This window comes from Hemiscyllium ocellatum, chromosome 32 (genome assembly GCF_020745735.1).
Source record: "Hemiscyllium ocellatum isolate sHemOce1 chromosome 32, sHemOce1.pat.X.cur, whole genome shotgun sequence".
Lineage (NCBI taxonomy): Eukaryota > Metazoa > Chordata > Chondrichthyes > Orectolobiformes > Hemiscylliidae > Hemiscyllium > Hemiscyllium ocellatum.
In genome coordinates, this window is record NC_083432.1 from 23,912,945 (window position 1) to 23,927,651 (window position 14,707).

A 14,707-nucleotide genomic window follows, 5' to 3' on the forward strand; every position below is an offset into this window, starting at 1 on the left:
GTAGATAAATTGAGAGAAAGGTGGCAAGGATTTGTAAAGGGCAAATTGTGTTTAAGTAATTTGGTTCAGGTTTTTGATAAGGTAGTAGAGGATTTCTGAGGCTAATGAAGTTGATGTTGTATGAAAGTACTTCCAAAATCCATTTGATAATAGCTTCATCAGCAAAGATGAAGGTCATGGAATAAAAGGGATCTGGATACAATGTTAGCTCAGCAAAAGGAAACATAAAAGAGGAATCAGTGTTTATCAGATTGATTGATATACAATGGGGTTCCCAGAGATCAGTATTGGGTCTAATGTTTTTCTCGATCTATATTTATGATCTTGACATGGGTGTGCAAGGCAGACTTTCACAATTTGAGGGGACACAAAGCAAAGTTTTGTGAACTATATTGAGGACAGCGATAGACTTCAACAAAAATCAAACTGTGCCTATCTATTTTCTGTATTTTTGAAATGGGAAGAGGACTGTTTTAAAAACCAAGGAATATTGAAGGACTGCTGTATTTATGGAAAAAAAGCAAGTAATCTGAGACTCATTATAAATATTGTTCACTCAGCTGCTTGTTAAGCTGTAGTGGAAGCTTCATTTGCAGACAAACTAGAACTCAGGGGTGTTTAGAGATGGAGCTTTTGGCTGGCAACAAGTAGCTGATTGGTCTATGGACTAGTGACCAGCTATTGATAAAAGAGGCCTTCTGTCTGCCACCAAGTATGTGATTGGCTGCTGGGTACTTGAATAAATGTGAACAAATTAGTCAGAAACCATTGGATCTTGGACAAGAATGAACTGCAGTGGAAAGTATCTCAAACCTGACCATAGCCAATTTATTTCCCTTTACCAGTTGCTATAAGGTGCGACTTTTAATTGAAAAATCAAAGACTTGCATTAGTAGAAAACAGTCAACCTGTGCCTCCTGCAAATAAGTGAAATACCTGGAGAAGGGAAGCAATCTTTTCAAGCAAACTTTCAGAAATTTTTAACTTTTGGGAACAGTGGGGCTTGATTTTCAGAGCACTATTCCAGTCAGCCATAAGACAGAAGAGTGAAGTGATACATTTTGTTAGGAATAACAAAGAAATGGAATAGAAAATTTTTAAAAATTCAATTCTAAAGAAGTTCAGCAGCAGAGGGACGTGGGGTATATTTGCAAAACTCAGCAAAGTTTGTGAAAACAGTTAATATAGAGTACAAAAGCAAGGAAGCTTTGTCAAACCTTTATCAAACTCTGATTTAGCCTCTATTAGAGTCTTGTGTCTAATTTTGGGCAACATACTTTAGGAAGAATAGGAAATCATTGAAAATGGTGCAGAAATTATTCAAAGAAAAGGGATAATGGACTTCAGACGTGACAATGCATTAGAAATTAGGGGCTGTTCTCCTTAAAGAAGAAGAAAGTGAAAGGAAATTCAATTGCGATGTTTAGAATTGTAAAGAATTTAGACAGTATAGATTTGAAGAAACTGTTCTTATCAGTGGAAGAATCAAGAACCAAAGTCACTGCTTTAAAGGAATAGGCAAAAAGAACCAAAAGCAACAACTGGAAAAGCTCATTTCTGCAGCAAGTGGTTGGGATCTTTGAATGCACTACCTGAGATTGAATTTTGCCTCTATTGTGGAATTAGATCATTATCTGAAAAATATTATTATAGATACTAAAGGGAAGAAAATCAGTGGAGTGGGACTAGCTGAGTTGTTGCCAATGACCTCCTTCCACAGTTCCAAGGGCATCAAAAAATAAGGATCAAAGCTGGATAAACTGAGTCTGTAATAGTAAACAGCTACAATCTATTTGAATGATAGAACTGATTTGAGGAACTGAATGGTCTATTTCTGACTCCTGGTTTTATTTGACAATAAAACATTAGGGTTAATATAGACTGGATCTAAAAGTCATACAGTGCAGATGCTGGAAATCCAAAACGCAAAATATTTCAAATATCTGTTCAGGCAGCATCTGAGTCGAAACTAAAAGTCACATTTTAGATGTAAATATTTCCTCCAATTTAGAAGATTTTATGTATAAATAGCATTAGATCACAGATTAGAGTAATGGGTTATAAAGGGCTCAACAAATACAGGAGAAAATTATTAAGTGATAGGATGTTTAGATGGGGAACAAGACTTTTTAAAATGGCACATGATATTCTCACTTTAAACAAAAATGTGTAATGAGAAAAAATAATGTCAACATTCATCAGTTATGTGCATAAATATTTTAGGGGTCTAGTCAAATAGCAATAGAAAGGGAAGCAGGAAAACTGACAAGAAGAGCTGGATCATCCAGAAGCCCGGAAGAAAATCAGCAAATTGACAAAAAAAATGTTAACATCATCATGCATGTTAAATCCAAGAGCTGAGTAGTTTGCAGACAGGTTAATTTGAGAAAGCAGCACCCAGCAAGGCAATACTTATTTCATAAATGGTCTAAAAACGATAATAGTGCTGGGCCTGTCAAGGCCTATTCCAACATCCTTTGAACGGACTCTATAATAAAAGGTGCAACAGCCAAATAATTCAAGGGAAGCCTTTTTACTGTCCCATTATGCAGACTATAAAGGAAACTAGAGATCTAAGAGAATTCAAATTTATGAGATCTGATGATCAATAGCAGCCTATCTCACTATAGTCTATTTTGGTAATAAATTAATGAAAATGTAAACAGCAGTTTCTTGGCTATCTGTAAAGTAATTTACTTATGCCTGGTACAACAGTAATCATCTTAATGCCTGAATTCAGTCATCACCATCAGTATGCAATAACATTTCAAAGGTGATATAAATTAGACACATAAGCTAGACTAAAATTGTTTATCATTAAACCTTTAAAGACAAATGATGGTTGGCTGCACTCTCAATAAACGAAAAAGTTTCTTCTGTTTTCTCTCTCTCTGCACCAATACCAAGAACCTCATGTTTCTGCTCCAGCTATTGGAAAGCAGTTTTAAAACATTGAACTTAAAGTCAGACTAAGAAATATAATGTACAGAAGTGCCTGCTGTTTGACACAGCCTTCCTTCTATATTCCCGGTACGTCAAAATCAAATAATATTCCTGGGTGTAGAGTGACAGGTGCTTTGATGTGTAAAAAATTAAGATGTTCCTGAGCTTGCCCGACTTCCTACTGAACAAAGTATTACGTAAACTGCAACTTCTAAAATAAAATGCAAGTAGCATATGGTTAGTTCAATTACAATGACTGAATTTAAAAAAAATAACATGGATGGAACAGTGAACAATGTATCCTATCTCTCTACCTGAGCAGGACGAACTTGGGAGCAAGGAGGAAGGGTACAGAAGGAAAAATAAGCAAGATTCTGAAGCAACGAGACACATTGGGCATAAATATGGTCAGGAAAGGTGGAGAATGCACTGTTCCAATCTGTGCGGAAGTAGGGCCAGAAAGGACAGGTTCAAGTCTGACCTGCTCCTCCCAAATGTGTCATATTATGAATAGGACTGTTAAAATAACTATTAGAACAGATCTCTCATCTCAATGGAAGGTTATGGGGAGGCAACTGCTTATTGGTACTGTCACCAAACTATTAATCCAGAAACTATAATTATCCATAAACTAAAACGATTAATCCAGAAATTCAGCTAATGTTCTGGGTTCAAATCCTGCCATGGCAGATGGTGAAATTTGAATTAAATAATTTGGAGTTAAGGACCTAATAATGACCACAAATCCACTGCCTAGTGTTGGGGGGGGGGGGGGGGGCGGAACCCATGTGGTTCACTTATACCATTCAAGTAAGGAAATCTTCCATCCTTACCTGGTCATAGAGTCGTAGAGTCATAGAGATGTACAGCATGGAAACAGTAACCTGTCTACGCTGAGCAGATATCCCAGCCCAATCTAGTCCCACCTGCCAACACCTGGCCCATATCCCTCCAAAACCTTCCTATTCATATACCCATCCAAATGCCTCTCAAATGTTGCAATTATAGCAGCTTCCATCACTTCCTCAGGCAGCTCATTCCATATATGTACCACCCTCTGTGTGAAAACGTTGCCCCTAGGGTCTCTTTTATATCTTTCCCCTCTCACCCTAAATCTATGCCCTCTAGTTCTGGACTCCCTGACCCCAGGGAAAAGACTTTGTCTATTTATCCTATCCATGCCCCTCATAATTTTGTAAACCTTTATAAGGTCACCCCTAAGCCTTGAAACTGCAGGAAAAACAGCCCCAGCCTGTTCAGCCTCTCCCTATAGCTCAAATCCTCCAACCCTGGCAGCACCCTTGTAAATCTTTTCTGAACCCTTTCAAGTTTCACAACATCTTTCCGATAAGAAGGAGACCAGGATATCACACAATATTCCAACAGTGGCCTAACCAATGTCCTGTATAGCCGCAACATGACCTCCCAACTCCTGTACTCAATATTCTGGCCAATAAAGGAAAGCATACCAAATGCTTTCTTCACAACCTGGGGCTGTCTACCTGCGACTCCACTTTCAAGGAGCTATGAACCTGCACTCCAAGGTCTCTATGTTCAGCAACACTCCCTAGGACCTTACCATTAAGTGTATAAGTCCTGCTAAGATTTGCTTTCCCAAAATGCAGCACCTCGCATTTATCTGAATTAAACTCCATCTGCCACTTCTCAGCCCATTGGCCCATCTGGTCAAAATCCTGTTGTAATCTGAGGTAACCCTCTTCGCTGTCCACTACACCTCTAATTTACTAACTTACTAACTGTACCTCTTCTGCTCGCATCCACATCACTTATATAAATGACAAAAAGTAGGGGATCCTTGTGGCACTCCACTGGTCACAGACCTCCAGTCTGAAAAACAACCCTCCACCACCACCCTCTGTCTTCTATTTTTGAGCCAATTCTGTATCCAAATGGCTAGTTCTCCCTGTATTCCGTGAGATCGAACCTTGCTAATCAGTGTCCCATGGGGAACCTTGTCGAATCCTTACTGAAGTCTATATAGATCACATCTACTGCTCTTCCCTCATCAATCTTCTTTGTTACTTCTTCAAAAAACTCAATCAAGTTTGTGAGACATGATTTACCATGCTCAAAGCCATGTTGACTATCCCTAATCAGTCCTTGCCTTTCTAAATACATGTATATCCTGTCCCTCAGGATTCTCTCCACCACCGACATCAGGCTCACTGATCTATAGTTCCCTGGCGTGTCCTCACCACCTTTCTTAAACAGTGGCACCACGTTAGTCAACCTCCAGTCTTCTGACCCCTCACCCGTGACTATCGATGATACAAATATCTCAGCAATCACTTCTCTACCTTCCCACAGAGTTCTAGGGTACACCTGATCTGGTGCTGGGGATTTATCCACATTTATGCATTTCAAGACATTCAGCACTTCCTCCTCTGTAATATGGACATTTTGCAAGGTGTCACCATCTATTTCCATACAGTCTATATCTTCCATCTCCTTTTCCACAGTAAATACTGATGCAAAATACTCATTTAGTATCTACCCCATTTTCTGCGGCTCCATACAAAGGCCGCCTTGCTGATCTTTGAGGGGCCCTATTCTCTCCCTAGTTACGCTTTTGTCCTTAATGTATTTGTAAAAACCCTTTGGATTTTCCTTAATTCTATTTGCCAAAGCTATCCCATGTCCCCTTTTAACCCTCCTGATTTCCCCCTAAGTATACTCCTACATCCTTTATACTCTTCTAAGGATTCACTCAATCTATCCTGTCTATACCTTGCATATGCTTCCTTCTTTTTCTTAACCAAACCCTCAATTTCTTTAGTCATTCAGCATTCCCTATACCTACCAGTCTTTCCTTTCACCCTGACAGGAATATACTTTCTCTGGCTTCTTGTTTTCTCATTTCTGAAGGCTTCCCATTTTCCAGCCGTCCCTTTACTTGCGAACATCTGTCCCCAATCAGTTTTCAAAAGTTCTTGCCTAATACCGTCAAAATTGGCCTCTCTCCAATTTAGAACTTCAACTTTTAGATATGGTCTATCCTTTTCAATCATTATTTTAATTCTAATAGAATTATGGTCGCTGGCCCCAAAGTGCTCCCCCACTGACAGCTCAGTCACCTGCCCTGCTTTACTTCCCAAGAGTAGGTCAGGTTTTGCACCTTCTCTTGTAGGTACATCCACACACTGAATCAGAAAGTTTTCTTGTACACACTTAACAAATTCCTCTCCATCTAAACCCTTAACACTATGGCAGTCCGAGTCAATGTTTGGAAAGTTAAAACCCCCTACCATAACTACCCTATTATTCTTACAGATAGCTGAGATCTCCTTCCAGGTTTGTTTCTCAATTTCCCTCTGACTATTAGGGGGTCTATAATACAATCCCTATAAGGTTATCATCCTCTTCTTATTTATTAGTTCCACCCAAATAATTTCCCTGGATGTATTTCCAGGAATATCCTCTCTTAGCACAGCTGTAATGCTAAACCTTATCAAAAACACCACACTCCGTCCTCTTTTGCCTCCCTTTCTATCCTTCCTATAGCATTGCTATCCTGGAACATTAAGCTGCCAGTCCTGCCCATCCCTGAGCCATGTTTCCATAATTGCTATGATATCCGAGTCCCATGTTCCTAACCATGCTCTGAGTTCATCTGCCTTCCCTGTTAGGCTCCTTGCATTGAAATAAATGCAGTTTAGTTTCTTAGTCCTACCTTGTCCCTACCTGCCCTGACTGTTTGACTCGCTTCTGTTCTCAACTGTACCAGTCTCAGATTGATCTCTCCCTGGGTCCCACACCCCCTCCCCCCCCCTTACTAGCTTAAAGCCTCCCAAGCAGCTCTCGCAAATTTCGTTGCCAGTATATTAATCCCTTCCAATTTAGGTGTAATCCATCCTTCTTGTACAGGTCACTTCAACCCCAAAAAGATTCCAATGATCCAAAAATGTGAATCCTTCTCCCATACACCAGCTCCTCAGCCATGCATTCATCTGCTCTATCCTCCTATTCCTGCTCTCACTAGCTCATAGCACCTGGAGTAATCCAGATATTACTACTCTCCATGACCTTTTTAAATTATGGCCTAACTCTCTGTAATCTCCCTTCAGAATCTCAACCTTTTCCCTTCCTACGTCGTCGATTCCAATGTGGACAATGACCTCTTGCTGGCCCATCTCCCCTGTGAGAACATTCTGCACCCTCTCTGAGACATCCTTCACCAGGGAAGCAACACACCATTCTAAGTTTTCGCTGCTGGCCACAGAAACGTCTGTCTGTAGCTTGGACTAGAGAGTCCCCTAACACAATTGATCTCTTGAAACTCAACGCACCCCTCCAGACCCACAGCAATTTGTGTGGTTGACACTTAACTGCCCTATGGACAATTAGGAATGGATAATAACGTTAGTCCAGCCAGTGATCCTCACATCCCGATTGCACATCATACTGCTATAATTATTAAGGGGAAAAAGGATTTTAATCAACTACATAAAGTTTTGCCAGTGAGGTCAGACTTAAACTATCTTAGACTGGCACCATCCACGAATGTCAGGGTGGAGTATGGATTCATACCTAGCTCAGCGGACCAGCTCAGTTCATGGCTGACTGTCTGTATAGTCGCGTTAACCGCCTCTTTACTCCTAAAGATGACTCGGATCTTGTCTAAATCTCCATTGCACAAAGCGTCGTGGACGGCAGAGTCGCTGGAGAGCTGTGGCAACGTTCTCGACTCCCTGAATACACTCTGACTGACAGCGGCAGTTCGCCTGCTTCTGGGAGATCTGTACAAAGCTCTCCTTTCATCCTCCAAATCCTGTAGCTCCCTCTGTAACCTCAACGACCGGAGTGTCGAGGGGGTGAAAGTAAACGTGTCCCTGAACATGGTGGAAATGTCGTTGCGCTTAGAAATTCTCAATAAAGATTGAATCAGTTTCTGTACCGCCGCTCCCCGGCGTTGGCTAAGACTGATATTGAGTCATGAGTTGAAATAAAGGATCACAAGACCAAATATCTAGGGGCCACTGAGGTAAGATATCTGGTAGTGTGTGCAATTGGGATATAAACAGATCCAAGTACGAAGCTGTAAATATTGCCAGTTCATGCACTTAGGAAGGAACACAGTAAGTAATATAGTCTGACTGAAATACAGGCATTAGTAAAATAAGTGCTCCCAAAGGAATGCCTACTTTTACACTCCCAGCTAAAAACGTTATTTACTCGAGGTTAGTATGTTTGAAAGTTTAATGGTAGATGTAAAAGTATCCTTTACTTTTAGCATTCCTAGTCATTTCCTGGCCTGAACCACACACCACAAAAGGAAACGTTTTGGCATAAATACAGTGATTTCTAGCTGTAAGCACGAATTAAAAACAGAAAAAGTACAGACATACTAATAATTTTCAATCATATTCTCCAACCTCTCATTCCCAAATTCTCTGGGCAAAAATGTCAGTAACGACGGGGACGACTTACCAGGGGTAAGCAATGGGGTTCAGGCCTCTGGCACGGAGCCTGTCCCCGTTGCTCAGAAGGGAAGGGTGGAGAAGAGCAGAGCGATAGTTATTGGGGACTCAATAGTTCAGGGCACAGATAGGCAGTTTTGCGGGGAGTGAGAGAGACTCACGTTTGGTATGTTGCCTCCCAGGTGCAAGGCTACGTGACGTCTCTGATCATGTTTTCCAGGTCCTTAAGGGGGAGGGGGAGCAGCCCGAAGTCGTGGTCCACATTGGCACCAATGACATAGGTAGGAAGAGGGATGAGGATGTTAGGCAGGCTTTCAGGGAGCTAGGTTGGAAGCTCAGAGCTAGAACAAACAGAGTTGTTGTCTCTGGTTTGTTACCCGTGCCACGTGATAGAGAGTCGAGGAGTAGGGAGAGAGAACAGTTAAATGCATAGCTACAGGGATGGTGCAGGAGGAATAACTGGGGTTCTTTCTGGGGAAGGTAGGACCTCTATAAACAGGATGGTCTACACCTGAACCTGAGGGGCACCAGTATCCTTGAGGGGAGGTTTGCTAGTGCTCTTTGGGGGGTTTAAACTAACTCTGCAGGGGCATGGGAACCTGGACTGTAGCTTTAGGGTGCAGGACCTTGAGTGTAGGGAGGTTAGAAACATGGCATCAATCTCGAAGGAGGGTGCCTGTAAACAGCAAGGTGGCTTGAAGTGTGTATACTTCAATGCGAGAAGTATACGAAATAAGGTAGGTGAACTTGCAGCGTGGGTTGGTACCTGGGATTTTGATGTTGTGGCTATTCGGAGACATGGGTAGAACAGGGACAGGAACGGCTGTTGCAGGTTCCAGGGTTTAAGTGTTTTAGTAGGGTCAGAGGTGGGGGTAAAAGAGGGGGAGGTGTGGCATTGCTTGTCAAGGATAGTATTACAGCAGTGGAAAAGACGATGGATGAAGACTCGCCATCTGAGGTAGTTTGGGCTGAGGTTAGAAATAGGAAAGGTGAGGTCACCATGTTAGGAGTTTTCTACAGGCCTCCTAATAGTCCTAGAGACGTAGAAGAAAGGATTGCGAGGATGATTCAGGAGAAGAGTGAAAGTAATAGGGTGGTTGTTATGGGGGACTTTAACTTTCCAGATATTGACTGGGAAAGCTATAGCTCAAGTACGTTAGATGGGTCGGTGTTTGTCCAATGTGTGCAGGAGGGTTTCCTCACACAATGTGTAGACAGGCCAACAAGAGGTGAGGCCATACTGGATTTGGTTCTGGGTAACAAACCAGGCCAGGTGTTAGAATTGGAGATAGGTGAGCACTTTGGGGACAGTGACCGCAATTCGGTGACTTTTACTCTAGTGATGGAGAGGGACAAGTGTGCACTGCAGGGCAAGAGTTATAGCTGGGGGCAGGGAAATTATGATGCAGTGAGGCATGACTTAGGATGCGTGGCTTGGAAAAGTAGGTTTCAAGGGAAGGGCACAATTGACATGTGGAGCTTGTTCAAGGAGCAGCTATTGAGTGTCCTTGATAAGTATGTACCTGTCAGGCAGGGAGGAAAGGGTCGTGTGAGGCAGCCATGGTTTAATAAGGAATTGGAATCCCTATGTAAAGATGAGGCATGAAGGTTCAATTGGGGTGATTGAGAGTTATAAGGTAGCCAGGAAGGATCTAAAGAGAGAGCTAAGAGCAGCAAGGAGGGGACATGAAAAGTCCTTGGTTGGTAGGATTAGGGAAAACCCAAAGGCTTTCTATAGGTATGTCAGGAATAAAAGAATGACTTGGGTAGGAATAGATCCAGTCAAGGATAATAGTGGGAAGTTGTGTGTGGAGGCTGAAGAGATTGGAGACACTGAATGAATACTTTTTGTCAGTATTCACTCAGGAACAGGACATTATTGCCGATGTGAATTTTGAATCACAATTAATTGGAGCGGATGGCTTTGAGGAATGTAGGGAAGAGGTGTTGGAAATTCTGGAAAGGGTGAAAATAGATAAGTCCCCTGGGCCTGATGGGATTTATCCTAGGATTCTCTGGGAAGCAAGGGAGGAGATTGCAGAGCCATTGGCCTTGATTTTTATGTCCTCATCTACAGGAATAGTGCCAGAAGACTGGAGGATAGCAAATGTGGTTCCCTTGTTCAAGAAGGGGAGTAGGAATAACCCTAGTAACTATAGGCCGGTGAGTCTCACTTCTGTTGTGGGCAAAGTCTTAGAGAGAATTGTAAGGGATAGGATTTATGAACATCTGGATAGGAATAATGTGATCAAGGATAATCAGCATGGTTTTGTGAAGGGCAGGTCATGCCTCACAAACCTTATTGGATTCTTTGAGAAGGTGACTGAGGAGGTGGATGAGGGTAAAGCAGTAGATGTGGTGTATGTGGATTTTAGTAAGGCGTTTGATAAGGTTCTCTAGGGTAGGCTACTGCAAAAAATACGGAGGTATAGCATTGAGGGTGCGTTAGAGGTTTGGATTAGGAATTGGCTGGCTGGAAGAAGACAGAGGGTAGTAGTTGATGGTAAAGGTTCATCTTGGAGTGCAGTTACTAGCGGTGTTCCACAAGGATCTGTTTTGGGACCATTGCTGTTTGTCATTTTTATAAATGACCTGGAGGAGGGGCTAGAAGGTTGGGTGAGCAAGTTTGCAGATGATACGAAAGTCAGTGGAGTTTTTGACAGTGAGGAAGGATGTGGCAGGTTACAGCGGGATATAGATAAGCTGCAGAGCTGGGCAGAAAGGTGGCAAATGAAGTTCAATGTAGGTAAGTGTGAAGTGATTCACTTTGGTAAGAGTAACAAGAAGATGGAGTACTGGGCTAATGGTCGGATACTTGGTAGTGTGGATGAGCAGAGGGATCTTGGTGTCCATGTACACAGATCTCTGAAAGTTGCCACCCAGGTAAATAGTGCTGTGAAGGTGGCATATGGCATACTGGATTTTATTGGTAGAGGAATTGAGTTCCGGAGTCCTGAGGTCATGTTGCAGTTGTATAAGACTCTGGTGCGGCTGCATCTGGAGTATTGTGTGCAGTTTTGGTCGCCATACTATAGGAAGGATGTGGAGGCACTGGAATGGGTGCAGAGGTGGTTTACCAGGATGTTGCTTGGTATGGTAGGAAGATCGTATGAGGAAAGGCTGAGGCACTTGGGGCTGTTTTCATTGGAGAAAAGAAGGTTTAGGGGTGAGTTGATAGAGGTGTACAAGATGATTAGGGGTTTAGATAGGGTTGACAATGAGAACCATTTTCCACGAATGGAGTCAGCTATTACGAGGGGGCATAACTTTAAATTAAGGGGAGGTAGGTATAGGACAGATGTTAGGGGTAGATTCTTTACTCAGCGAGTCGTGAGTTCATGGAATGCCCTGCCAGTAGCAGTGGTGGACTCTCCCTCTTTATGGGCATTTAAACGGGCATTGGATAAGCATATGGAGGATAGTGGGCTAGTGTAGATTAGGTGGGCTTGGATCGGCGCAACATCGAGGGCCAAAGGGCCTGTACTGCACTGTATTTTTCTATGTTCTATGTAATGCTTGATTAAAGTGACTGCACTGCAACAAGGTAATGTAACAGTTATTTGGTGATACTTACAAAAGTCCTGCCTTTTGCCAGATAAGAAAACCTAATTTTTAAAGAAATATTCATTCAGAGATGTTGGCTTCCTGGGTAGGCTGGCATTTATTGTTCATTGCAAGAGCTGTCCGTTTCAGATAATGTCCATGACAGCCAGAACCTGTTAAACCTTCATAAAGTACTGTCAGATTGCTGGATTTAACTTTAAATAAATAGTAACGCATTAGGACTTTTGTTACACTAACCCTGAACTAACTTGTACAAATTATTACTTCAAGGAAATGATGTGTTTTCTTTATTCACTGATGGGAGATGAACATCACTGGCTGGCCAGCATTTATAGCCCATCAGTAGTTGTCTTTAAGAAGGTGGTAGTGAGTTGCCTTCTTGAACCACTGCAACTCATATGCTGTAGGTTGGCCCACAATACCATTAGAAAGGGAATTCTAGGTTTTCGACCCAGCACCAGTGAAGGAATGACAATATATTTCCAAGTCAGGATGGCATATGGTGTTCCAAGTATCTGTTGCCCTCATCTTCCCGGCTGGAAGCGGTCATAGGTTTGAAATGTGCTATCCTAAGGATCTTTGTGAATTTCTACAGTGCATCTTGTTGGTAGTAAAGATGACTACTACTAATCGTCGATGGTGGAGGGAGTAGACACTTGCTCATGTGGTGCCAATTGAGTGAGCTGGATGTCAAACTTCTTGGGTGTTGTTCGAGCTGCACTCACTATATACGTTGTGAGCATTCACACTCCTGACTTGTGGCTTGTAGATGATGGACAGGCTTTAAGGAGCCCAGCCGAGTTCCTAGTCAATGGCAACCTCCAGGACATTGAGAGTGAAGGATTTGGTGATGGTAACACCATTGAATATCAAAGGACAGTGATCAGATTGCCTCTCATTAGAGATGGTCATTGCATAGTATGTATGGTCTGAAATATTACTGTAGGAATGAATAGTAATGCCCATTAAGAAAGCACTCAATTGTCAAGAGGTGCAACCATGTGCAAGTATTAGTTCTGGGGTTGGGTAACTGAGCTGTGCTGTCCTGGTGTTCAACTGGGGTTGATGACATTGGCCTCCTTACCCACGAACGCGCCGCCACCCCCCACGATCAGACAAAAATCACTTGCACTATCTGTGCCCTCATTGTCTCCGGTTATCTCCCCTCCACTGCCTCCAAACTCAGACACCCAGCCCTGCACTGCCCGGTTCTACCTGCTTCCCAAGCCCGATTACCCCGACTGACCCATCATTTCAGCATGCACTTGCCTCACCAACTCATCTTATCCTACCTCAACTCCATCCTCTCCCCCTTAATTCAGGCACTTCCCGCTTACATCCACACCAACCACGTCCTCCATCACTTCAGCAACTTCTAGTTCCTTGGTCCCCAACACTTCATCTTCATTATGAACATGCAACCCCTGTCCATGTCCATACCCCACAAGGATGGCCTGCAGCCCCTCCACTTCTTCCTCTCCAACAGATCCATCCAGTCCCTCTCTACTAATACCCTCCTCCGCCTTGCCGAACTGGTCTTCACCCCCAAGAACTTTACCTTTAACTCCTCCCATTTCCTCCAAAATCAAGAGGGTGGCCATTGACACACAGATGGGCCCCAGCTGTTCCCGCCTTTTTGTTTGCTGGCACTGTGCTTCAACTTTTCCATTATTACATTGATGACTGCATCAGCCTACACCCAGGGTGAACTGGAGCAGTTCATCAACTTGGCCCACATCTTTCACTCTGCCCTCAAATTCACTTGGTCCATCGCGAACACCTCCCTCCCTTTTTTTGACTTCACCATTTCCATTTCTGGCGACAGTCTCCAGCCGGACATTCACTACAAACCCACAGACTCCCATAACTACCTGGACTACACTTCCTCCCACCCAGTATCCTGCAAGAATTCCATCCCATTCTCCCAATTCCTCCATCTCCACTGCATTTGCTCAGACGAGGAGACATTCCACTCGTGAGCATCCCAGATGTCCACCTATTTAGAACGTGCTTTTCCCTCCTCTGACATCCAGACAGCCCTCTGCCGCACCACCTCCATTTCCCGTTCCACTGCTCTAAACCCTGCCCTTCTCAACACAATAAAGACAGAGACCCCGTGTCCTCACCTACCACCCCATCGGTCTCCACATCCAATGCATCATTCTTAAATAATGCCAACTCCAACTAGATCCCACCACCAAGAACATCTTCCCCTCCCCAGCCCTCTCTACCTTCTGCAAGGACCGTTCTCTTTGACAGTCTTTGGTTTGTGTCACTCTCCCCAACAACCCCCCTTAAACCTCCACGTATCTACCCCTGCAACTGGGAAAGATGCAAAACCTGCCAGTACATCACATCCCCCACCTCCATCCAGGGCCCCAAACAGTCCTTCCAGGTGAGACAGAGGTTCACCTGCCTCTCTTCCTACCTAGTTTACTGCATCAGGTGCAGTCTTCTCCACATCGGGGAGACCGATCGTAAATTTATGGTTCACCGAGCATCGCAGCCGGGCCTGCAGGAGCCAACCTGACTTCTCAGTTACCACCCATTTCAATTGTCCTTCCCACTCCCTTTCCGATATGACCACCCTTAGCCTCCTCCGCAGCCACAATGAATCAGACCACAAATTGGAGAATCAACACCTCACCTTCTGTCTGGGCAGCCCACAGCATGAAGGAGTCAACATCGAGTTCTCCAATTTCAAATAACCGTCCTTCCCATCCCCTGACTTCCTTCCCAGCCTCTCCCCCTCCCTTCCACCA

General features: G+C 43.4%; 1 protein-coding gene across 1 annotated transcript in view; it reads right to left on the minus strand.

The window, feature by feature from the left end:
• The window catches only part of asb16 (ankyrin repeat and SOCS box containing 16), a 28,147-nt gene extending 20,298 nt beyond the window's left edge, over nt 1–7,849 (minus strand). Inside the window, exon 1 of the mRNA XM_060848791.1 lies at nt 7,492–7,849. Within this exon, the coding sequence (XP_060704774.1) occupies nt 7,492–7,801 (310 nt within the window). The 5' untranslated portion in view covers nt 7,802–7,849. The remainder of the gene's footprint in view (nt 1–7,491) is intronic.
• Nucleotides 7,850–14,707: the final 6,858 nt, after the last annotated feature.